This window comes from Panthera leo, chromosome C1 (assembly GCF_018350215.1).
Source record: "Panthera leo isolate Ple1 chromosome C1, P.leo_Ple1_pat1.1, whole genome shotgun sequence".
NCBI classification, from domain to species: Eukaryota; Metazoa; Chordata; class Mammalia; order Carnivora; family Felidae; genus Panthera; species Panthera leo.
In genome coordinates this window covers 50936384-50962332 of record NC_056686.1, presented here as the reverse complement: position 1 = coordinate 50962332, position 25949 = coordinate 50936384, and the positions used below count along the sequence as shown (strand labels likewise).

General features: G+C 34.9%; 2 protein-coding genes across 9 annotated transcripts in view; one reads left to right on the top strand and one right to left on the bottom strand.

Annotated features, from left to right (window-relative positions):
• Positions 1-25949, top strand: part of DOCK7 (dedicator of cytokinesis 7) — a 229138-nt gene that overhangs the window by 96641 nt on the left and 106548 nt on the right. For all 8 annotated transcript variants that reach the window (XM_042951975.1, XM_042951973.1, XM_042951972.1 and 5 more), the window contains exon 15: positions 25777-25894. In XM_042951975.1, coding sequence (XP_042807909.1) covers positions 25777-25894 — 118 coding nt within the window. The remainder of the gene's footprint in view (positions 1-25776; positions 25895-25949) is intronic.
• Positions 918-10159, bottom strand: ANGPTL3 (angiopoietin like 3). Its single transcript, XM_042951980.1, has 7 exons — positions 9665-10159; positions 8867-8977; positions 5798-5912; positions 4235-4348; positions 3715-3810; positions 1691-1957; positions 918-1279 (listed from the first exon to the last, which is right to left on the bottom strand). Exons 1-7 carry the CDS (start codon positions 10157-10159, stop codon positions 1095-1097), a joined length of 1383 nt encoding a protein of 460 aa, XP_042807914.1. The 3' UTR covers positions 918-1094.

Here is a 25949-nt window from a genome sequence, read left to right as displayed (position 1 = left end):
AGAAGATTGGCATCTTGTAATCCTTGAGGATTAGAATTTAAATGATTTAAATTAGAAATAGCATAGTCATACTTCTATTACATGTCACTAAAAAAACTACAAGAATTTAAATTTCTATATATTAAGGGATGAGTCTTTATTGAATTTGAAAATGTACATACACATCTGTCAGGCTGTTTAAACATTCAACAACTTGTTATGATTTTTAGTTCTATATGACAACCTACACAAACGTATTAGACTCATACTGTGCCCAGGGAGAATAAATTATTAAACTTTAACTTGATGCTGCAAATACATTCTTTCTCATTACATTCTGACAAGATCCATTTAAATTGTTTTCACATCATTAAGTGTTAAAACATATAAAATGTATGCAGTATATACATAAGTTAACAAATATGTTACGATACAGTGATACCTGATATTAAAGTCAATATGACCTAATAATCATGATCTACTGCATTTAAGACAGTTAATCTACTTCAATATAGTATTATATCCTGCTTCATTTGACTTCCTAAATAAAGCATACCAAACATTTGTTTCACATTTTGTTGTAGCAAAATGAAACATCAGTTTTAAAATTAGTATTACAGATTTTCATGTGTACTCTGAACTGACTGAATTTTAATTTTTAAATTAATAATATTACAGAATCTAGGAACTATACAATTATCAGTCTTTTATATTTATTCAAGTTCAGAATTTTGGCAAGAAAATTTTTTTAACTGAGGAAGTTGTAAAATTAGCTTACATGATGCCTTTTAAAATAAAAGTCCTTGTAAGTTTTTTATTTTAAAAAAATTACTTAAAAATTCACCCATTGGTTAAAATTTGGATTGTGACTATATAAAACTGATACTCATATCACAAAATATATGTATAAATGATATAAGAATTTTGATTGGGAAAGATAAATGGTGTTCTTTGAGGTGATTTGATGGTATGTTTACTTTCAAGTTGATAGTGGCTTTAAAATCAAGAGTCTATTTCTGAATCCTTGTGTTAGGAATTTAATATCAGATTATTAAACCACAGTAATTTCAGATGAATTTAATGTTTGATTTGTTGGCTCTTTAATTTGTCTCAGTTCATTCAGAGCTTTCTGAATCTGTTGGATGGATCAACATTTTAGTTGATTTGATAGAGTACAACCTTCCATTTTGAGACTTCCAGTATATTCCTCTTCTCCTCTCTGGCTTAGTTTTTGCTCTTGGCTTGTTATATTTACCATTCAGGTTGTTTTCCCCACATACATCGTGACACCACCAGCCTCCTAAAGAAGATAGATATGGAATTTAATGAATACAAACTCTAGTTATTGTTAATGCATTTCCCTATGAGTACATCTTCATTTCTTACAATATGACAGTATTGTATGCCTTATGCATGTATCCCAATTTTAAATAATCTGTGTAAGTCTCATGTATGCCACCCAAAATAAAATATCTTAGGCTATTTATAAAACATTATTATAAAATAAGTTCTTATAAAATAAAATCTCTAGGTAAAATACCTAGTTGAACCATAATCCAGTTAATACTTATGTTAAGACATTTTTACCTATAGTCAAAATGTTTATTTGGGATTCAGTTTTTAAAGAGTTGACATTGTAGATATTAGCTAATACTTTGGGAAGACATTCTGTAGATATGAAAATGAATTATTGATGTTAGGAAAAAGATACCTGAATAACTTTCTGGACAGTTGACATGTCCTTTTGCTTTATGATCCCAAGTAGAAAATGCCAAATCTTTGTGTTCCGGGAGTGCGTTGGGGACATTGCCAGTAATCTCAACTAGGTGTAATGTATAGTTGGTTTCATGATCCCCCAAGTGAAAGGAATATTCGATATAATGCTTGTTGTCTTTCCAGTCTTCTAGTTCAATTCGTAAGACGTAATTAGATTGCTTTACTATGGAATATATCTTCTCTAGACCCAACCAAAATTCTCCTGAAAAGAAAGTGAAAATCTGTGGGTTGTTACCTGCGGATTAGGCACGAACAGTTTTTGTGGGTTTTTTTTTAGTGTTTTTTATTGGTGCAAATCAATGAATTGTTTTAGCCTTGAATCCCGTGGTTATTTTAGAGTCTCTTAAAATATTTCTTTTTAAAACAATTTTATTGAATATAGTGAAATGTACAAAAAATATAAAAAATATTAATAGGCCTGCCTAAAGTTTGATTAGCCTTTCTAAAATGAATATTGTGAGGTGTATTTCTTGGATGAAATATATTAGGCAATTGTAGATATTTTAGATCTGGTCATTGGTAAAATATTATCTCATTTCTGGGTCCTTATGTGTACTGGCTTTGCTATCAAGAATTTATTAATACCCATATACTATCAAAAGTTTTGTTAAGGATTTCTACTATTATATCCAGTATTACTTGGATAGTAGTGTCATTTTCTTCAAATATAGTCTTGGCCTTTGATATTTGCTTGATATACGTTTTCTTTGTAGAAAAATAAGGGAATAGAATTTTATAGACATTTTAAGTCAAAAAATTCTTAATAACTTCTCTATAGTTTTAAAAATTATTTTTCTTTGAAACTAAAAGCATAACAAATATAGACACTTTTGAATTATCACAGTCTTCTGTTAAAGTATTTAAGGAAAAAAGACAAACTGTTTTATTGCTATTGAATTAGAAGACAGTTTTAAGGATTACAAGTACAAATGGCTTACTTATAGAAGTAAATGAATACTCTGGGCTTAACAGTTAGCCTTTTATTTTGGGGTTACAAATAATCATTCTTAGAAGATTAGTTAGGGATTTAACTAGTAGTTTGAATACAAAATTTCTTAAATGGGCAAATAGTACTGAATGTTAAGTCAAAATTTGATATCATAATGGATGTTTTCCACTTTATATATGAGTGCTTACATTTGTGAATTTTTATAATGTGCCTTTTTGGGTTTAAAACCATTTTTGTTATGCTTATTTTATTTTATTATATTTTGTGATCAAAATATAGTAATTTGTATTAACTAATTTCCTTTAAATCACACATCCTATAGTATACATTTATAATATTTAAACAATTAAGATTTAAACATTTAGTACTGTACATCTGACAGTTTCCTTGTTCCTTTCACCTTCCAAATAATTAATATCTAAAATGTTAAAAAAAGAAAGTAGAGTGACCTGTAATAAGGATGGTTTTCTTCAGAGCTCATTCAAATATAGCATTTACCACTTATCAGAGCACATAGCACTTAATCATAATTGTCTTTAATAATTATACTTATGATAATTAGAAGCCATCAAATTAAATTGAGATACATATACTTAAGAGCAGACATGAAATTATGGTAAGCATAATTCAAACAGTCGCTTGTAATAAGTATAGATTACTGACAGATATGTAATTATGTGTTCTATGAAGTTCTGTGAAGGCTGGGACTATTCCTCATTCGTTGTTGCGTTCCTAATGCCCAATCCATAATAGCTTCTCAGTAAATATATTTTTTAAGTGTTTTTACTTATTTTTGAGAGAGAGAGAGAGAGAGTGTGAGCAGGAGAGGGGAAGAAAGATAAAGGAGGGTAGAGAATCCAAAGCGGGCTCTGCGCTGACAGCAAGACCAATGCGGGGCTTGAACTGATGAACCATGAGATTATGACCTGAGCCGAAGTCAGATGCTCAACTGACTGAGCTACCCAGGCACCCCAATAGTTTTTACAAATGAATGAATGAAGTCACCTTACCGTCAAGCCTCCCAAAACCATATCTGTAGTTTTCCCAAGTTTCATTGAAGTTTTGTGATCCATCTATTCGGTGTTGAATCACTGTCCATGAACTACCTGAATATAATGAACGTAATTGTGTACTTTAGTAGATTGATGCTGACAGATGCAACAAAATACTGTTTTCTTGTTTTGGTTTTAATTGGTAGCACTGTAATATAGTTATTAATGTTGCTATGGTGGTACCATTTTATTATTTATTATGGTACCAAGAAGTTAAGTAAAGGGCAAATAATGAATTTGTCTTAATAAACTTATTAACAATAGTATTTCAGATTACTTTATGGAAAATAATTGAATAAGTGCATGAGTGAATATGAAACTAAACAAAGCAAATATAAGTACTAGAGCTCTATAACTACTCATGTTGCTTATATTTCATTTTATATTCACAACAAAGATGACAGGATTGAGTTTTGCTTAATAGGCAGTGAGTAACCTGAGCTAATTATAGTCCATTTTCTCTTCAGGCTGGTTTTACCTGATTTAACATCACAGTAGACATTAAAAGCTTGAGAGTTGCTGGGTCTAATGGAGTAGATGCCACTTGTATATTCACCTCTGTTATAAATGGTGGTACAGTTAGCAGGAATGTCTAGAATCAAGAAAGTTTATTACATAAGATACGGTAATAGGAATTGTATCTTTAGAGCTTGGGCTTTTACTTGACATTTTATGGAATTGTGGTGAATGTAGCCCTTAGCCTTTTTCAGTAATGTATTACCTAGAAAGTACTTTATGCTAAAGCAGATTTATTAGACGGCATGCTATACAAATACTATTAAAATAGTTATTATCAAACTGATTTTTAAAAAAATTTTTTCTTGATGTTTATTTTTGAGAGAGAGAACACAAGCCAGAGAGGGACAGAGAGAGAGGGAGACAGAATCTGAAGCAGTCTCCAGGCTCCAAGCTGTCAGCATAGAGCCCCATGCAGGGCTCAAACTCATGAACTGTGAGATCTTGATCTCAGCTGAAGTCAGACCTTTAACCGAGTGAGCCACCCAGGTGCCCCTCAAACTGATTTCTTTTTAAGAAAAGTGACAAAATGAGAATTTTAGACACATATTTTGTCAGATAAAGGAAGGATATAAATTTATTTTATATCCTTTTTTGAGAGTGACAGAGAGACAGAGTGTGAGCGGGGAAGGGACAGACAAGAGAGGGAGACACAGAATCCTAGCAGGCTTGAGGCTCTGAGCTGTCAGCACAGAGCCCGATGTGGGGCTCAAACTCAGGAGCAATAAAATCATGACTTGAGAGGAAGTCAGACGCTTAACCAACTGAGCCACCCAGGCTCCCCAGGAAGAATATAAATATAATACTACATAAGACATTATTACAGTGTTTGGTGTATAGCACATAGTCAACAGGTGGAAAGAGTGAACATACATGAAGGAAACTTACAGAGACCTTTTGTGTATGTGTATGAATTACATAAAAGTAAGTGTATTTTGAAAGTATTATTATTTTGTTAAAGTATCGTCAGGAATGGAGACTTTGTTCTCCTGTCTTTGTGTTTTTCTTATGAAAATTTTCAAGGAAACAGGAAGGTAGAAACATTAGAGAGAACTTCATAGTCTTTCCACCTGTATTCAGGAATTGTTAACCTTTTGCCATTTTTGCTTTATAAACATACATATATACAAACATGTATTTTGCTATACTATTTGAAATTTGCAAACATCATGACCCTTAGCCACTTAAATGTTTCAACATGTATCTCTTAAACATGAAATTATTTTATTGCATGACTATAATACTATTATTACATCTAAGAAATTTTAAAATAATGTCATATTATCTAGTATCAAGTCTACAACTATATTTTCCTGATTGTCTTAAAAATGTGTTTTATAGGGTTAAAAGAGCTGCCAGGATCCAGTTGAGGTTGACACATTGTATTTGGTAGATTTGTCTCTTTACTCTCGTTTAGTTTAGAACAGGTCCCAAGAATAGCAATTATTTTTTATGGGAATGTCTAAGATAGGAAAAGAATTTGATGATAATACCTTCAAGAAGGAAACCCAACAAATTAACTTACCATCATGTTCTACAATTTTTGTTTCATTCAAGTGAAGAAAAGGGGTAGTTCTTGGTGCCCTTGGTTTAGAAGAAAGAGAATTTTCTGTGGATTCTTGAACACCAGTTCTTCTTAGCTGATGAAAGAATATAAAAATGGTATGGAGTATACAGTTAGAGGAATCTGAGGGAGGATATTAAGATTACAATTTATATACATCTTTAAGTTCATAATATGTTATTGCTCTTGATGTTAAGAGGGATAAACAATACTGTACAGATTATATAGATGACTTGTTCTCAAAATATGTAATCAGGCACATTGTTTAACAGGTTTAAAAAACTAGAGAGAGCCAAGCACAAACCAGAAATTAGTCAAAAAACAGCAAGACCAAAGGTAGAGACTTTGCTTAGCATATTTTAACATGTTCTGTTTATTTACATGAATAGAATATATATGCTATTCAGTAGTAGGCAGATTTTAAGCTTTAATAATTCTCAGTTGTAGGCCTTATTGATTGATTCTCAGACCTGCCTAAAGACTTAGCACATAATTTGAATAAGGCTTCTTGTATCCTTCCTTCCTTCCTTCCTTCCTTCCTTCCTTCCTTCCTTCCTTCCTTCCTTCCTTCTTCTTTTTTCAAGTTTATTTATTTCTGAGGGGGGGAGGGGCAGAGAGAGAGAGGAGGCAGAGGATTGAAGTAGGCTCTGAGCTGACAGCAGAGAGCCCGATGCGGGGCTCGGGGCTCGAACTCACGAACCGTGAGGTCATGACCTGAGCCAAAGTCAGACACTTAACCAACTGAACCACCCAGGCACCCTGAACAAGGCTGCTTTCTTAATAGTTTTTTTGGAATGTAAATATATCTGTAGAGGTGACAGATTGGCAGCTTTATTTGCTTACTTTCAATACATTCAATATTTCATTGTTAGTTTTAGCAAGTTTACTTTTATGTAAAGTGTGCTGGGTTTGCATTTTATTGACTGAAAGCTTTTCTTATTGTTGGACTGAGAAACACAGAATATGTAATATCTTATTAGTGTTTTTTGATATCAGCATTTTTTAGGACGTAATTCATAAGGATCTGTTGCAAAGTTCATTTGTTGGGTATTAACCTTTTTTCCCTAAGTAACTGTGTGATGTTAAAGTCACTTAACATAGAGTTTTAGACTCTTATTTTAAATTTGAGGAAGTTGGATCAGATGATCTAAGGCTTCTTCCAACTCAGATATTCATTGTTTTGAATTCTTCATACATTTTATTATTAGGATGTATGTAATTTGATAATAGTGACATTTTGTTTCTGTGAGTAGGCTCATTTAACTGTTATAAAAGATATAAGAAAAAAGAAATAAGAAAAATAATGTAATGAGGAAATTATGGAAATCAAAACTAGTTGTTGGCAACAAACCCTTTTGGATAGTTAGGAAAAATAATAAAATAACTTAGTAAATTATGTCTCATAATTAGCAAAAATAACCTGAAATTATGAGTTATAAAATTACTGAAACATATAATTATGTTTGTTTAGTGGAAATTGTTTTATAATTCTTGGCAACTATTTTTTTTTACAAGTTTCTCCAAGTTTGTATTAGTTTTGGAACCCTCTTGAGTGCCTTTTCCATAGCATTACTAATTAATATTTTCGAACTGTGGTATTCCATATTGAAATGTGTAGGTTCTCACATAGCTTTATTCAAGACAGGTATCTCCCTCACCTAGCCAGCTGTTTACATTGTAGGTTAATTATATTGTTGGGTATTGAACTTTAATTATCAGGCACACAGTTTCTTTTTTTTTTTTTTCAATATATGAAATTTATTGTCAAATTGGTTTCTATACCACACCCAGTGCTCATCACAAAAGGTGCCCTCCTCAATACGCATCACCCACCCTCCCCTCCCTCCCACCCCCCATCAGCCCTCAGTTTGTTCTCAGTTTTTAAGAGTCTCTTATGCTTTGGCTCTCTCCCACTCTAACCTCTTTTTTTTTTTTTTTTTCCTTCCCCTCCTCCATGGGTTTCTGTTAAGTTTCTCAGGATCCACATAAGAGTGAAACCATATGGTATCTGTCTTTCTCTGTATGGCTTATTTCACTTAGCATCACACTCTCCAGTTCCATCCACATAGGCACACAGTTTCTAATACTATTAATAATAGCATGCTTTTGTTGACTTCTTTGTGTTAAATATGACATTAAATTTACTCAACATATTTATTGAGTTCCTACTATGTCTCAGACAATATTCTATATTTTGGGGCATCAGCTATGAAAAATGAAGAAAATCCCTGTTCTCATGGAGTTTACATTCTCGTGAGGGGACAAATAACTAAAAAATATATATATTGCATGAAATAGAGCTACATGTAAAGGAAAAAAGGAGAGTAATGAAGGAGGTAGCAGGTTTTTAAATATGGGCTTAGGGATTATAATTTTTGATTAAGTGACTTGGGAAGGCTTCACTGAGAATTTTACATTTGAGAAAGACCTAAAGGAAATGAGAGTGGGCCATGCAGATATCAGGGAGAAGAGCATTCCAGTTATGGGGAGCATGGGCAAAAGCCTTGAGACAGCAGCATGTTCGATGTGTTTGAGTAACGGGGAAGAGTACCCCAGTATGACTAGAGTAGTGGAGATGAAGTCAGAGAGATGAGTCATTGGGGGTCTTGTGGCCACTGGAAGTGAGATGGGCAGCCACTGTGTGGTTTTAAACAAAGAGAGATGTGATCCAATTTTAACTTTTGATAGAATCATGTTAGTGGGTCTGTTGGAGGTATACTTTACATAAATTAATTGTTTTTTTTTTTTTTTCTCGCAACACTCCTATAAGATAGGTTCTGTTATTTTCTTCATAGAATAAGTGAAGAAACTGAGAGACAGAGGAGTTAGGTCACACCAAAGTTTTAGAGCCCAGATTCAAACTGAGGTGGTGTATGAGCTTTAGAGTCTCCAATCTTAACGATCATGCCAATGTGATGGGTTTACTCACTATCCCAACTAGAAGTTTTAAAAATAAATTTAGGGCTTAATGTTCCCATAAACCTAGATTTTATGTAAAAGATTGGACAAGCCATTAAAATATTGACTTACCTGGTTTTCTATTTCTTTTATTTGACTATGCTGTTGATTTAATTGTCTGTATTGTTCCTCCACGGTCTGGAGAAGGTCTTTGATGCTGTTATCTTGCTGTTCTACAAAATTCTGGACATAGATTGTAGGGTGGTTAGAAGTTTATTTCTTCTTTCTTTTTTCTTTGCTTTTTTGTTAAGTGAGTCTTTTTTGTTTTTTGTAACTATTACAATCTAAATTTTTAAAACTAATAGTGGATTAGATAATTGAATATTGGCAACCATTTTCTCTTGTATGCTTCAAATCCTTTTGTTTTTACGATTTAAAATGTACTATCTCTAAAACCTGATTTCCTGAACTTTAAAGTAGTTCAGTTAAATGAAAAAAAGAAAAAAAACCCATAGTATTTTAATAGGAATTAATCTTTACCATTTACTTACTACTTTTATCCATTTTATTTATTTATTTATTTATTTATTTATTTATTTATTTATTTATACTTTTATCCATTTTCAATATGGGAGGATAGTTTCAAATTATCTTCCTCTAACCTTTTACCTGCCTCTAGTAATTGGCAATATTGTAATAATTTAGTGTTCTAAAATTTTATTAATTGATTTATAATTTTCATCTGAAATAAGTGTAGAATCATAAAAAACAACTTGAAATTATAACAGGAAATTTTATTTCCTAGAAGCTTTTTTTCCTTGAGAAAAGTATAGTATTTCAATGATTCAACAAAGTAGCATGTCCTAAAACATTTTTAAAAAAGATCCATATTGAAAACATAATCATGAACCCTCTTTGATTTCTACTTACTTTAAGTGAAGTTATTTCTGGGTGTTCCTGGATTTCAGGTTGATTTTTAGTTAAACTGGTTAATTGCTTCTCCAAATATTTCACTTTTTGTTGAAGTAGATTTTTTTCTTCTAGGAGGCTTTCAAGTTTTGAGGTGAGTTCAAGTGACATATTCTTTACTTCTTCATTCTTGACTTGTAGTTTGGATGTAGTTCTTCTAAGTTCCTTTTCTTCTTCTTTGATTTCATTGGTTTGCAGTGATAGGTCATAAAAAGACTGATCAAATATGTTGAGTTTTTGAAATATGTCATTAATTTGGCCCTTAGTCTTATGGACAAAGTCTTTAAGACCATGTCCTAACTGAAGGAGGCCATTGGCTAAAATTTTTACATCATCTAACATAGCAAATCTTGATTTTGGCTCTGGAGACATAGAATCATATGATGAATAGTCTTGGTCAATTTTGGAAGAAATAACTAGAGGAACAATAAAAAGAAAGAGCTTAATCGTGTGCATTTTTATCGTAATTATTCAACTAATTTTCTCCTGTAGGCAGACCTAGACTTCTAAACTCTATATATACCACTATTTGCCACACTGCAAACAGTAAGGTTGGCAGGTGAATGTAGTTAATCATTAAGCTGTGTAAACTTGTACGAATGTAACCTTCTATATTGAGTTAGATCAGTGCTAAATGAAATCAAAGAAATGAGCAATTAACCTTCATTTTAAATTGTTACTGTATTTAATTCTGCAGTATTATAAACTTCAGTTTCAGGGTTGTGAGAGCTGCCTTTTTTAAACGCTTATTTTAATTTACCATGATTTTTAAAAGAGATTTACAATTAAACTCTTTTGACTGGTAAATTAACATTAAGGTTGAGGAAGATTAGCGAATTAAGGATGTGTTTCCCAAATTGTATTTTAGTTATTTTGGAAACAGCAACCTATTCCCAGAAATGGTTTCTCTCTGAAGCCTTCCTCCACTGCCTCAGGTGGTATTAAGGGCTCTCAATGCAGCATTCCTGTGATACTCTGTATAAGCTAACATGATTATACATTCCTTATTATTTGTCACTATAATTGTTAGTATGTCTTTTGCTTCAGAATATCTTTCCTAACCATATTTTTATTTTTATTTATTTATTTTTTTAAATTTTTTTTTTTAACGTTTATTTATTTTTGAGACAGAGAGAGACAGAGCATGAACAGGGGAGGGGCAGAGAGAGAGGGAGACACAGAATCGGAAACAGGCTCCAGGCTCTGAGCTGTCAGCACAGAGCCCGACGCGGGGCTCGAACCCACGGACCGTGAGATCATGACCTGAGCTGAAGTCGGACGCTTAACCGACCAAGCCACCCAGGCGCCCCTAACTATATTTTTATATTATCATAAAATCTCATACATTAAAAGGCATTTCACTCCCTTTTTGTGTTATATAAAGCTGTGTCTATGTTCTAACTTTTTTTCCATGTGCCCACTGAAAGACCAATAGATTAGGTGATCTTGTACAGTCAAGCCAGAATTATATACTTCCAGTGTCAGAAACAATTTGCTTGTTGTAAGTTTTTCTGAACTTTGTGAGATTGGTAACAATTTTGGTAACGTAAATTTAACAAAACCAACAAATTAATAGTGTGTTCAAAAACAAATGTTCTACTGTGCTTCTAACATAGTATTAAAAGGAAAAATATCAAATGCCTTGTTTAATTATTACTGATTAGCCTTCTTGAGTGCTCATTGAGAACTTTTTGAGAAGATAATAAATCCTTTAAAAATGCCTTATTTTGGATGCCTGGGTGGCTTGGTCAGTTAAACGTCCGACTCTTGATTGCAGTTCAGGTCTTGATCTCGGGGTTGTGAGTTCAAGCCCTGCATTATTGGGCTCTGTGCTGGGTGTGAAGCCAACTTAAAAAACAATGCATTATCTTGACAAATGAATATAGTAAAATAAGAGTGTGGGCTCTGGAATCATACTGTCATCCATATCCAAGACCCAGCTCTAACTTTCTGGTCTTGGACAAGTTATGCAACCTCCCATGCCTCAGTCTTCTCATCTGTAAACTGAGATAGTTATTGTACATACTTAAATAGGGTTATGAGAATTAAAAGAAATGATAGGTGTAGAGCACTTAGAACAGTGTCTGGCAAATAGGAAGTACTCAAAGTGTTAGTTATTGTATCACATGAATGATCTTTGAACCAGTGTATGTGTGTGTAATCAGGCCTGAGAGAAATTTTTGAATAAAGTTAATAGCTTTTTTGTAAAGGAAAAGGTTTTAACATAATGTACTTACACGGTTTAAATAGTAAATTGTCAAGTAAAACTTTACAACATGAACCATTTCCAAATTTCTATTCTTAGCAATGCCTCTTCCTGGTATAAAATAAAGACCATTTCCTTTGACGATTTAGGATTAAGGGCTTTTAGATTTAAGAGGTACAGTCAAGTAGTTTACCACAGTGGTTGAGAGTATGATTCTGGAGAGAAGCTGGCTGACTAGGAATCTGGCTCTGCCGTTCTTCAGCTCTGTGACTGTTGGTCAAATTACTTAGCTTTTCTGTACCTGTATTTTCTCAGCTGTCAAGTGAAGATAATACCTACTTACAGGATTGTATAAAGATTAAGAATTAAAAATTTTAAAGCACAGAACATTATCTGGTGTATAGTAAATAATCCTGATATTATATATTAGTTATTTTTGGTAATTAGAAACAATCAATGCATTTATGCCCATACAGTAATGTTTTATTGGTGAATATTGTTTAATCTCATGTTAAGATGACATGAGTTGAAAAATTTTGCTAGAATCTATGTTCTCTGCATTTAGTCCCTTGGTAGGTACAAGGAATTACATCTTTTGTTGAGCCTTTGTATAGTTTAAGTGTCTAATACAGAACCATATACATTTTTTATTAAGTTTATTTATTTTGAGAGAGAACGAGAGAGAACACATGCAAATGGGGGAGAGTCAGAGAGACAGAGGGAGAGAGAATCCCAAGGAGGCTTAGTACTCTCAGTGCAGAGCCTGACACAGGGCTCTAGCCCACGAACCATGATATGACCAGAGCCAAAATCAAGAGTTGGACGCTCAATTGACGGAGCCACCCATGCGCCCCTGAATATTTCTATTTGTAAGAGAAATAAGGAATCCAAGTAAATAAAAATATGCAAATACTTCTGCTAATAAAGAAGAACAACAAAAAAAATTTCTTAAGTCTTCATTTTCATCTTCCCTTCACCACTGTTAAATGTTATGGAATTATGAAAGTGCATATAGAACTACTGGAGAAATTTGAATTTTTTCTTTCCTTTTTAAAGGAAAAAGTTAGTGTTGTGATCATTGGTCATGAAGGGCATATTTCGAAACTCCTCTTAACTAAACTGTCTACTTTTCTGGCTTAACACTATCGACCCTGATGTTTCATCCACCTTCTAGTTGGGAAATTGAGATGGGCCAGCTTCTCATTTCTTTTGCACTGTAAGCTGTTTATGGGCAAGATCTGTATCGTTTTTTAATTTGTATCCCTTATAGTACTTTATTTAGTACAATGCCTTACATATTTGAGAAACAATATAAATATATGGGATGAAAAAGAGAATGATAAGGCCTTAACATGGGAGTTTCCAAGTACAACATTTGCATATAGTAGATGCTCAACCATTTTTGACATAGGAGGTACTTTTTAGAGAAAAGAATTCGAAAAGATTTTTGAGTTTGTCTCTTCTAGTACATGAAAGTAGCTGGACACTCTTACCGTGGGAAGGAATTTCCTTCCATTTTGGTTACTGTATTAGAATATTAACACTTTTTGCACAATTTATATAATTCCTTTACATGTAACACAGCTGATTAAAGGCAGTCATCACATATTCTTGGTTTATAGTATACCGTCCCTGGGTAGAAATATCAGGATAATTTTCTTTTCTTATAGTAGTTTGACATATTATTGAATATACATAAAGTAAATAATTTGCCTATTTATGAGCTGTGGAAGAGTGTCAGCATGGGAAGTGTAACGGAAATAGCAATTTTATAAGTGATTTTCCATTGGCCTTTTCATGCCTTCAGTCTGAGTACACATTTTACATCTACCTTTTCATCCACCTCCTGTCTGAGTACACATTGTCAAAGGCAGAATCTAATCTTTGCTTGAATTTGTGCCTATTTAAATAGAACCCTAATCAAATATAACCAGTAATGTTATGAAAGTTAAAATGATTTCTGCCAAGTAAGAAACTAAAAATCAGACTCTAATCTAAGGATTTCTAGTTTCTAAGAACTAATATACAAAACTTTAGCTATATGGCATTTTAGGACATTTAGAAGTCTTGTTTAAGCTTCAAGCAAAGCAAAGTCCTTTATCCTCCCCCGGTTGTGCAATCTTCCAGAGATGTGACTTCCAAATAAAACACAAGGCATTGGGATCTTCTGAATGTAATCCTTTTAATTTCTTCCTTTACAAAATGTGATCATTTGTTTTTGAATTAATGTTTGGTAGGAAGATTCTGAAAGTAATAGCTTGAGAGAAACACATTTATAAATAGAAATATTTATATTAGCCAAGGTGAAGAATACTGCCAGATTAATACATTAATAATCCCTTTCCTCTCTTTGTCCAGAACAGGCACTATTCAATGGAAATATAGTATGAGTTATATACATAAAAGAAGTGAACAGAAACAAGTGAAATTCATTTTAATAGTGTATTTAATCCAGTATATCAAAAATTATTTCAATATGTGATCCATATAAAAACATTAATTAGATATTTTATATTCTTTTTTCGTAATAAGTCTTCCAAATCTGGTATGTTTATGTACTTTGAGCATATTTCAGTTAGAATAGGCACACATCAAGTGCTTAGTAGTCTCGTTAGACTATTTTATTGGACGGTGCAGATCCAGAAGATGAGTGACCTTTAAAGAAATTTCATTTATCTTACTTTTTTTCTTCCATGTTCATTATTGATAAATGTTAAATTTTTATGTGAAAGTACCTATTGTGGAAATCCAGGTATTTCTGAAACTTGTAAAAAATAAAAATCCTGACTCTTCACTATTAACATTTTGGGCTCTGTCATACTAGATCCCTTAGATGAGTAGCTATATATAATTTTTTTTTTTAACACAAATGGGGTTGTGTTATATATAATCCATGCCATATATAGGGGTGCCTGGACGGCTCACTGGGTTAAGCGTCCCAACTTCAGCTCAGGTCATGTTCTCACAGTTCTTGAGTTAAAGCCCTGTATTGGGATCTGCACTGACAGCTCAGAGCCCACTTTGGATCCTCTGTCTCTCTCTCTCTCTCTCTTCCCTCCCTTGCTCAATCTCTCTCCCACGAAAATAAATATTAAAAAAAAAAAATTGGTTCAAGACCTTCATATTTTAAAATTTATTTTCCTGAGTGCCTGTAGATTGATGTATCCTTTTTAATGGTTGCATAATCATTTATTTATATGGATGTACCATAATTTAAGTCTTCCCCTGTTAATGATCATTTAAGTTGTTTCCAGTTTTCTAATTGCAAACAATACTCACAGAAATGTCTTCCCGTGTGTGTATAAATGTTTTTAAACAACAAGGTCGTGGTGTTGAATTTCACATTATGATTTCTCATGTCAGATGATCCTTCAAAAGAGTTGCGCCAATTTACATCTCTGCCAAGAGTAATGAGAGTTGCGCTTTTCCCATGAATTTTTACCAATGCTTTGAATGAGAAAAACAAAAGATATCAGTAAATCTAATAGGTAAAAAACATCTGGTGTATTTTGCTGGCCATCTATTTTGCTCTTTTTGTGAATTACCTGAGTATTATAGAAGTCCCCTCTTCCCATATTCCTCCCCCCCTTTTTTGTTTGTCTCTTTCTGACTGATTGTAGGAATTGTTTACATATTTTGGATAGTCCTTATTTTATGTGTAGTGAATAGTGTTTTTCCAGTTTGTCATTTGTCTTCCACCTGTGGGTATTGATACCACCTTTTCTGCAAAGGCTTTAAAATTTGTCTTTTATGTTTGTGGCTCATGCTCAGAAATACCTTCTCACCTATAAAATGTGGTCTCTTTAAAGCTTTTCTAGTACTTGTTGGCTTTATTTTTATTATTTAAACCTTTGATTATTCTAGAATTTATTTTGAGGAGGAGTGAAATATGAATTCATCTTTTTTCCCTAAATGGCTAGGTGCTATCTCAACACTTTTCATTAGTCTGCCTTCTCACTGCTGATTTGAAATTCTTCTGAAGAAGTATTATAAGTGCAAGGTAAAGACTTACTAGTTATATGTGGGAACTTGTTAGTGGAATTAGTAGTCAAATGGAAAAGAATCTGGATTCAGTTGTATGCTTTTTATCTTTGGAAACAAGTTCAATTTAAAACTGTTTGTCTTTTATTGGAAATCAAACATAGCTTATAGGTTATGTTTAATTAATTTCCATTTAATCTGGAATCCAAACTCCCTGAAGTATTAAGTAACTAAGTATGTGCATTCTGTATCATTCATTCATTCATTCGTTCGTTCAATATGAGGCACTGTTTTAGGCACTGGGAATATAGCAGTTAACCAGATAGATACAGTTCTTGCTCTCATGGAGTTTGGACTCTATTAAAGGAGATATATAAACAAGAAATAATACATAAATGTATAAGATATTTTAGGATTGTTTTAAGCAGATTGTTTAAGAGTTGTAAATAGAATAACAAAGTGATGTGATGGCAGGGGAGGGTAAAGGTGAGGTTTTCTGAGACTTTAAAGATGGGAAAAGGCCAATCATGTCCATGTCCACAAAGCTAAAACAGTAGTAATGATAATGTAGAGATTCTGAGGGGTGGGGGGAAGCATAGTGTGTTTTGCTTTTCTGTGTGTTCTGCTTGTTTATCCTACTTACAAATTTTTCATTGAAACTTGTTGGCAGATTCCTTAGTCTCAGGTCCTCTTGTGGGCTTCAGTGATATTCTATGTTCATAGCACTTACACTACATTATAATTATTTGCTTGTCCGATTCTCCCTCTAGACTGCAGTTCTGTGATGTCAGTAACTTTGTCTTTTATCTCTATATTCTTAGTATCTAGCACACTGCATACTCAGCAAATGTTTGCTACAATGAGGAATTACAAGCATAATTAAGGGCAATCTGTTACGTGCTTTGAATCCTGTTCTCTCCTATCATTTCAGGAATCTTTACTTTTTTGTTCTAATGTATGCAGACTCTGTCTCATCTGGATTCTTCTCATTAGTATTTAATCAAACTCAAACCTTTCCAATCTTTTTTTTAATTAAAAAAATTTTTTAATATTAAATATAATTTATTGACAAATTGGTTTCCATACAACACCCAGTGCTCATGCCAACAGGTGCCCTCCTCAATGCCCATCATCCACTTTCCCCTCCTCACCACCCCCTATCAGCCCTCAGTTTATTCTCAGTATTTAAGAGTCTCTTATGGTTTGCCTCCTTCCTTCTCTGTAACTTTTTTCCCCCGCTTCTCCTCCCCCATGGTCTTCTGTTAAGTTTCTCAGGATCCACATAAGAGTGAAAACATATGGTATCTGTCTTTCTCTGCCTGACTTACCTCACTTAGCATAACGCTCTCCAGTTCTATCCACGTTGCTACAAATGGCCAGATTTCATTCTTTCTCATTGCCAAATAGTATTCCATTGTATATATAAACCACATCTTCTTTATCCATTTGTCAGTTGATTAACATTTAGTCTCTTTCCATAATTTGGCTGTTGTTAAAAGTGCTGCTATAAACATTGGGCCCTCTCTCTTTTCTGAGAAGCCTGGCCATGGGTTTATCAATTTTGTTTATTTTTTCGAAAAACCAACTCTTGGTTTCATTGCTTTGGTCTACTGTTTTTTTGGATTCTATATTGTTATTTTTGCTCCGATCTTTATTATTTCTCTTCTTCTGCTGGGTTTGGGGTGTCTTTGCTGTTCTGCTTCTAGTTCCTTTAGGTGTGCTATTAGATTTTGTATTTGGGATTTTTCTTGTTTCTTGAGATAGGCCTGGATTGCAATGTATTTTTCTCTCAGGACTGCCTTCACTGTATCCCAAAACATTTGGATTGTTGTATTTTCATTTTCATTTGTTTCCATATATTTTTTAATTTCTTCTCTAATTGCCTGGTTGACCCATTCATTCTTCAGTAGGATGTTCTTTAACCTCCATGCTTTTGGATATTTTTCAGACTTTTTCCTGTGGTTGATTTCAAGTTTCATAGCATTGTGATCTGAAAGTGTGCATGGTATGATCTCAGTTCTTTTATACTTATTAAGGGCTGTTTTGTGACCCAATATGTGATCTATCTTGGAGAATGTTCCATGTGCACTCGAGAAGAAAGTATATTCTGTTGCTTTGGGATGCAGAGTTCTAAATATATCTGTCAAGTCCATCTGGTCCAACGTATCATTCAGGGCCCTTGTTTCTTTATTGATTCTCTGTCTAGATGACCTTTCCATTGCTGTAAGTGGAGTATTAAAGTGCCCTGTAATTACCACCTTCTTATCAATAAGGTTGCTTCTGTGTGTGATTAATTGTTTTATATATTTGGGGGCTCCTGTATTCAGTGCATAGACATTTATAATTGTTAGCTCTTCCTGATGGATAGACCCAATAATTATTATATAATGCCCTTCTTCATCTCTTGTTACGGCCTTTAATTTAAAGTCTAGTTTGTCTGATATAAGTGTGGCTACTCCAGCTTTCTTTTGACTTCCAGTAGCATGATAGATAGTTCTCCATCCCCTTACTTTCAATCTGAAGGTGTCATCAGGTCTAAAATGAGTCTCTTGTAGATAGCAAATAGATGGGTCTTGTTTTTTAATCCATTCCGATACCCTGTGTCTTTTGATTGGAGCATTTAGTCCATTTACATTCAGTGTTATTATTGAAGATACAGGTTTAGAGTCATTGTGATATCTGTAGGTTTCATGCTTGTAGTGATGTCTCTGGTACTTTGTGGTCCTTGCAACATTTCACTCAAAGAATCCTCCTTAGGATCTCTTGTGGGGTGGTTTAGTGGTGATTAATTCCTTCAGTTTTTGTTTGTTTGGGAAAACCTTTATGTCTCCTTCTATTCTGAATGACATACTTTCTGGATAAAGGGTTCTTGGCTGCATATTTTTCCTGTTCATCACATTGAAGATTTCTTGCCATTCCTTTCTGGCCTGCCAAGTTTCAGTAGATAGGTCCGTCACTAGTCTTATCGGTCTCCCTTTATATGTTAGAGCATGTTTATCCCTAGCTTCTTTCAGAATTTTCTCTTTATCCTTGTATTTTGCCAGTTTCACTATGACATGTCGTGCAGAAGATCAATTCAAGTTATGTCTGAAGGGAGTTCTCTGTGCCTGTTGGATTTCAATGCCTGTTTCCTTCTCCAGATCGGGGCAGTTCTCAGCTATGATTTGTTCAAGTACACCTTCAGCCCCTTTCTCTCTTCTTCTGGAATTCCTGTGATACGGATATTGTTCCAGTTGATTGCATCACTTAGTTCTCTAATTCTCCCCTCGTACTCCTGGATTTTTTTAAATCTTTTTCTCAGCTTCCTCTTTTTCCATAATTTTATCTTCTAATTCACCTATTCTCTCCTCTGCCTCTTCAATCCGTGCTATGTCCACCTCCATTTTATTTTGCACCTCATTTATAGCATTTTTAAATTCATCATGACTATTTTTTAGTCCCTTGACCTCTGTAGCAATAGATTCTCTCCTATTCTCTATGCTTTTTTCAAGCTCAGCAATTAATTTCATGACTATCATTATAAATTCTTGTTCAGTTATATTGCTTAAATCGGTTTTGATCAATTTGTTAGCTGTTGCTACTTCCTGGAATTTCTTTTGAGGAGAATGCTTCCGTTTCATCATTTTGGCTAGTTTTCTGTCCCTTATGCATTTTGAAAGTTTGTTGTGTGCTCTGCACCTGTGAGCACTGCTCTGTTAAAGGAGGGTCATACACTGTTCAGGGCCTGGCCCTTCAGGAGGTGTTTTTTCGGAGATTGTTACTTGTTCTCTGTTGTTGTGACTTTGGTTATTTTATTACCCTACTCGTAGTGATATTTTGGACCCTCTACCAGGTGTGCTTTGATTTGTTCCTTGGAGTAGCCCTGTAAAGGAAAACAGACAAACAGGAGACAAAAACATGCAAACACACAAATAACACAAACAAATGAACAAAAACAGAAAACTAAAGGGTAAAAACAAAAAACCCCAAAACACCGATTACAAGTAAAGAAGAGGGTGGAGGCGGTGCTGTTTGAAGAGTATATACAAAGAGAGAAATGACAGGAGCGGGGTGGGGGGCGGGGAGGAGGGAGAAAAATAAACATTGACTAGGCAGAGAGACTAAAAGACTCAATCCATAGAGAGAACAGAAAATAAAGACGGAGGCGGGAAAAACGAAAGGAGGATAAAGTTACCCAGACATAGAAACTATATGGCTTAATTGTTCCAGAGAGAGAGAAAGGAGTGTAAAGAAGGAGATGTAGAATATGTATCAAGACAATGGATTAAATATGTCTGTTTAGACAGACCAATAACCAGAGTAACCAGCCTAGGGGAGGGAAGAGATAAGGAGGAGAAATGGGAGTTGGGGGGAGAATATATCTATATTTCCAGAATTGACCTAGAGTTCATCCAGGCAATGCTGCTGCACTTGTCTGGAGGAGCTGTCCTCAGGGTCTGCCCCGCTCCGGTACATAGGCAGTTACCCAGTGCGAAGGGCCGTGGTTTGGTGTAGTCTGGACCCACCTCCACTATGGGCCCGGGGAGTGATCCCTGAAGCCCCACCTTGGTGGTGGTGGTTGGTGGTAGGGGAATGGTGACCCCGCAGTCTCTTTTCCACGGAGCGGACCGGGTGGACTCTGAGTCATCCTCACTGTGCTGCAGGCGCAGACGGGGTGGTCCGTCTGTCTCCTCCCCCTCCCCTGACACCGTGCTTGTCTAGGATTCAAAGTCCTGCTCCAGGCGCTCTGGCACTGGGGAAGCTCCTCTCAGCGCGGCCGGATACGTGGCCCTGGCTGGCTTTGTCTGTGCCGCTGCACTTCAGGGAGGACCGCTTTCTGCGGACTGTGCAGTCGACCTCGCCGCCGATCCCCGGGGGTGGCCGACGCAGGCTTTGTCTTTTTCCACAGCGCTCCAGGGAGGGGGCAACTTTGTCCTACCGTAGACTGTTCCGCCGACCTCACCACGTAGCCCCCAGGGTGGTGGATGCAGGCAGGGCTTTGTCTTTTCCTACAGCACTCCAGGGAGAGGGCTGCCTTCTCCTACTGCAGACTGCGCCCTCGGCCCAGCCACTGAGCTGGGGGTGGGGGGACGGGGGGTGACGGACGCAAGCAGGCTTTGTACTATTGCGCAGCCCTCTAGGCAGGGAACCACTTTCTCCAACTGCAGACTGTGCCCCTGACTTACCACCACACCCAGGGCTGGCTTCCCTCCTCCCCAGGTGCGTGAACTGGGAGCCGGTCCCAGTGCGAAGAAAGCTCTGCAGTTGGAGATAGGATCCCTCTCAGTCTCAGTCCCAGGTCTTTCTCCTGTCCAGATATGGCCCTACACTTCCCTAGCTGCTCTTTCTCTTCCCTTTGTTTCTTCTCAGAAGGGGGTCCCTCCCCCTCCGTGCCCGCATGGCCTTTTTTATCTCCACCCCCGTTCGCAATCACCCACCTATCTTTTCTCCAGTTTTCCCATTTTCTTCCTGGTAGATTCAGTCTCTTTTTTTCTCAAACCTTTCCAATCTTAAAAAGCTTACAAAATGCTCCTATTCTGTCTTCAACTATTGCATGATCTTTCTCTCTTTTACAGCTACACTTTTCAGAGTTTCACTTATTTCATTTTCTTAACAACTTGCTCTTGAACCTACTTTTATCTGTTTCCAGCCTGATATTATCAGTGACTTTCATGTTGCTAGTCTAGTTGACCTTTTTTGATTCTTAACTCATTTGGCCCCTGAGTAGTGTTGACACTTAACTGTTTAATTCTTCTTAATGCTGTTTTCCCTTGGCTTCCATGTCATTGCACTCTCATGGTTTTTTTCCCTACTTCTCTGTAGGTGCCTTCTCGGTCTTGGTAGGCTTATCCTCTTCTGGTAGGTGCCTTCTCGGTCTTGGTAGGCTTATCCTCTTCTGGATAGCCATAGAAAACTGGAGTTCCTTAAGACTCCAGTTTTTGAATAATCTGCATAAATAATTAAGTGATATTCTAATTCTTTCATACTTGATGTCCTCCAAAATGATTCTCAGTGTTTGAAGATGATATGTAGATACAAGATAAAAGATTAAATAAAATCTTATAATAAAATTAAATAAATAGTCTTAAATTGGAATTTGAAGTATCAGTATGAACTCAATGTATTTCACGTTAAAAGCATTTCCCCCTCACCCTTTCTACTTAAATGGCCTAGAAACAATGACTAACTCACAATGAATGCCCAGACTGTGGCTTGGAAAAACATTTCTCATGCAGAGAACCAAAGCTCCTTGGAGAAGTGGTTGATTCTGGGTCTGAGGAGAAATGATAGAAGACCTTGGAACATCTTGCTATAACAGATAGCAAGAAGTCATCAAGGACTACTATGACTGATTCACAAGGATGCAGGAGCCAGTTTGAGTTGGCTTTTTCCTTTGTTAAATATAGAACAATTTGAACATCAATAAAGATAATACCTGCAGTGTACTGAAACCCATTCATATATTTGGTCCCTGAGTTTATAAGTGATGCTAAAAAAAAAAAAAATTAATTTCTCTTAGAGGATTGTAATGCACCTACTGCTTATTTTGAAAACTGGAAAATAATGGAAAAGAGTCCAGCATTTATTCCTCTCTATAATACATAATGGTTCACTGGCTAAGCAAATAATAGATGAGGATAATTGCTCTTCATAGAGATATTCCAGCTATTAAATAAAGACTGAGAGGGTATTATCTTTTGGCAGCCCTTAATGGAGCTAATGGATTTAGGCATTGATCACCATCTAACTGCACAAAAAGAGATATTTTCCTCCTGATAGGACACGGTACTATTTATGGAATGATCTTACCAAAAAAAACCTCAGGCCTAAATATAACCAAGGCTCTTGATCCAACTCTGAATTTATAGAAAACAAGAATATGTTAAATGTCACTACAGGGATACAAACAAATTATAGCCTCAAGAAAAATTTACACAAAAATAATCCCATTTCTTCAACAACTATATTGTGAAGGTAGAAGATGGAAAGACTTCCCCACAGTCAACCAAGTATCTCTTCCTCTCATAACTTCTGCATAACTTTTCTCACAACACAACATTATTGTGAAGTGGTCTGTTTATAGGCATTTCTGTGCCATTAGATTATATGTTCCTCAAGACCAGGGAATGGACTCTTAATTTTCCTTTATTTCCCTTGCATGTAACTTGGTACTGATGTTGTGTGCAGAATCAATAAATATTTCCTGTGCAGATTTTATTTGGTGACTTCAGTGGTTAGTAATCGTCAGTCATCTTTGATCTTTAATTCTTTTGATTAAGAAACTGACAAATCATCGTAACATTTCCACATTTGTCTTTTATACTTTTGACTGTTCAGAGAATAACTGACTCTTCTCCATGTTTTTAGTGACTTTGAGATTGTAGGCTTTTTGTTACATACACTTATTCTCCCCCCATGGAAATTGTTTTTTCTAATTATAAAAGTCATGTGTTCTCACCAGTTCAAACAAAATAGAAAAGTATAAAAAAGAAACTAGAGCCTTCACTGTTAACCAGAAGTATCTTTTTATCTATTCTCTCCTCCCTCCTTTCTTTCCCCTCACCCCACCAACTTTCCTCTTGCTGGACTGACCCCCCTGTGTCAATGTAATGACCTTCTTTGTCTTTTATTATAGTTTTTATTTCAGAGTCCATTTTGTTGATATAACTTTCTTTTGGTTTCATTTTCATGAAATCTCTTTTTCCCTTTTTTTACTTTCAGTTTGTGTGTGTCCTTACACCTGAAGTGAGCCTCTTTAGGCAGCATGTAGATGTGTCTTGTTTTTGTTTTTAACCCATTCAGCCACTCTGTCTTTTGACTGGAAAATTTAGTCCATTTACATTTAAAGTAAGTATTGATAAGTATGTACTTATTGCCATTTTATTGTTTTCCAGTTGTTTTGTAGTTTGTCACTCTCCCTTTCTTGCTTTCTTCCTTTGTGGTTTGATGAATTTCTTTAATGGTATGCTTAGGTTTCTTTACCTTTTGTGTATTCACAATAGGTTTTTGCTTTGTGGTTACCATGATGCTTGCACATAACAACTTGTATCTAGAACAGTGTATTTTAAGTCAATAACAACTTAAGTTTGATACAGTTTTAAAGTTCTTCATTTTTACTCCCTTCTCCCATGTTTTATATTTTTGATGTCATATTTTATGTCTTTTTATCTTGTGTATTCCTTAATTAAGTATTGTAATTATTTTTACTGCTTTTGTCTTTTAACCTTCATACTAGCTTTATAAGTGATTAATCTGCTACCTTTACTATATATTTACCTTTCCAGTGAGATTTATTCTTTCATGTTTTCTTGTTAATAATTAGTACTTTTTCTTTTCAGCTTAAAGAGATTCTTTACTATTTCTTGGAAGGCCAGTTTAGTGGTGATAAGCTCCTTTAGCTTTTTCTTGTCTGGAAGACTGTCTCTACTTTGCTTCTGAATGATAACTTTACTGGCTAGAGTGTCCTTGGATGGAGGTGTTTTCTTTCAGCACTTTGAATATATCATGCCATTCCCTTCTGGCTTGCAAAGTTTCTGGGCTTGCAAAGTTTCTGCTGAACAATATGCTGATAGTCTTATTTGGGTTCTCTTGTGTGTAACAAATTGTTTTTCTTCTCCTACTTTCAGGATTCTCTCCTTTTTAACTTTTAACATTTTAATTATAATGTGTCTTGGTGTGAGTCTTTTGGGGTTCATCTTTTTTTGGAACTCTCTGGGCTTCCTGGATCTGGATGTCTATTTCCTTCCCAAGGTTAGGGGAATTTTCAGCTATTATTTCTTCACAATTTTCCGTAAGTAGGATATGCCACTATACATCCTGCTATGGAACCTGCGTTTTTTCTTTATCCAACATGCTGGGTATCTCTTTCTACATCAATAAATGTTGCTGCACATTGTCATTTTAGAGACTCCATCGGATTCCCTCTTATTAATATATATTAATATAATTAACTAGAACAGTACTGATGCATATTATATTTCTTTATAATTATTTGTAATTATTCTCTACTACAAAAAATGTTGTAGTGAATTTTTTTAACACATCCATTTATACATGTGTGTAATTCTGTCCTTAGACTAGAGACAGGTTTGTTAGGTCAAAGGTTGTGTTCATTTAGAATTTCTATATTGCCCTACCACATTCCGGAAAATTTTGACGTGTTTTCATTGCTTCAGCAGTTGATTAGCAGGACTTTATTATACTTGAAGTCTTGTTCATCATATCTCAGTACTAGTCTTCAGGTAAAGTAAATCTTGTTCTATTTCTTTTTATTTGTTTAGCCCTCTCTTTTGGTGTCTTTTCTTGAATTATTTATCTTCTGTGTGGCAGAAGCAGGGACTGGGCATGAAGTAAAATAAATACAGAGTAATATGTGATTATTTCATAGCAACTGTTACACCTAGCATATTGTCCATACATGTTTTTGAACAAATAATGTGGAATGTTATATCTCTTATGTCCTTGATCATATATATACAGAAGTCTTGCCTATAAATGTTATCCTTTTTATATCTGCTTGCAGGAGCTAACATAATACATTATTAACTTCTTAATAATGATTCAGTCCTTACTCATTCATTTCCCAGAAGTCTCTTGCAGAGGAAAGAACATGTGTTTTGAAGTCTGACCTATATTCTGATTTCAGCTTTGCTGCTTACTTAGTTGTGTGTGAACCTCACTTAAGTTTTCTGGGCCTCAATTCATCTGCAAAACTGGGGTATATTTGATTGCTATCTATTTGAATGATTGCCGTAAGAATTAAATGAAACATTGTATGTGAAAATATATGGTGGCTAGCATATATTAATAATGAAGTATTTGTTCCATCTCTTTCTTTTGTGGCCTGCAGTGATACATAGTGTTTTTAGATATATATTTACTATCGTGCATACTATTGCCTTTACAGAAATCTTCTCTACATATACCCTCAGAGTCTCAACTTTGCCAATCGTCAGGGTTCTGCAAGAAATATAACAGTGAAAGTACAGTTCATGTATGGGGAGGATCCAAGCAATGCTATGCCGGTAAGAAGTGTTCTTTACTTTTCCTCTTTTTCATGTATGGTTCAAATAGACATTG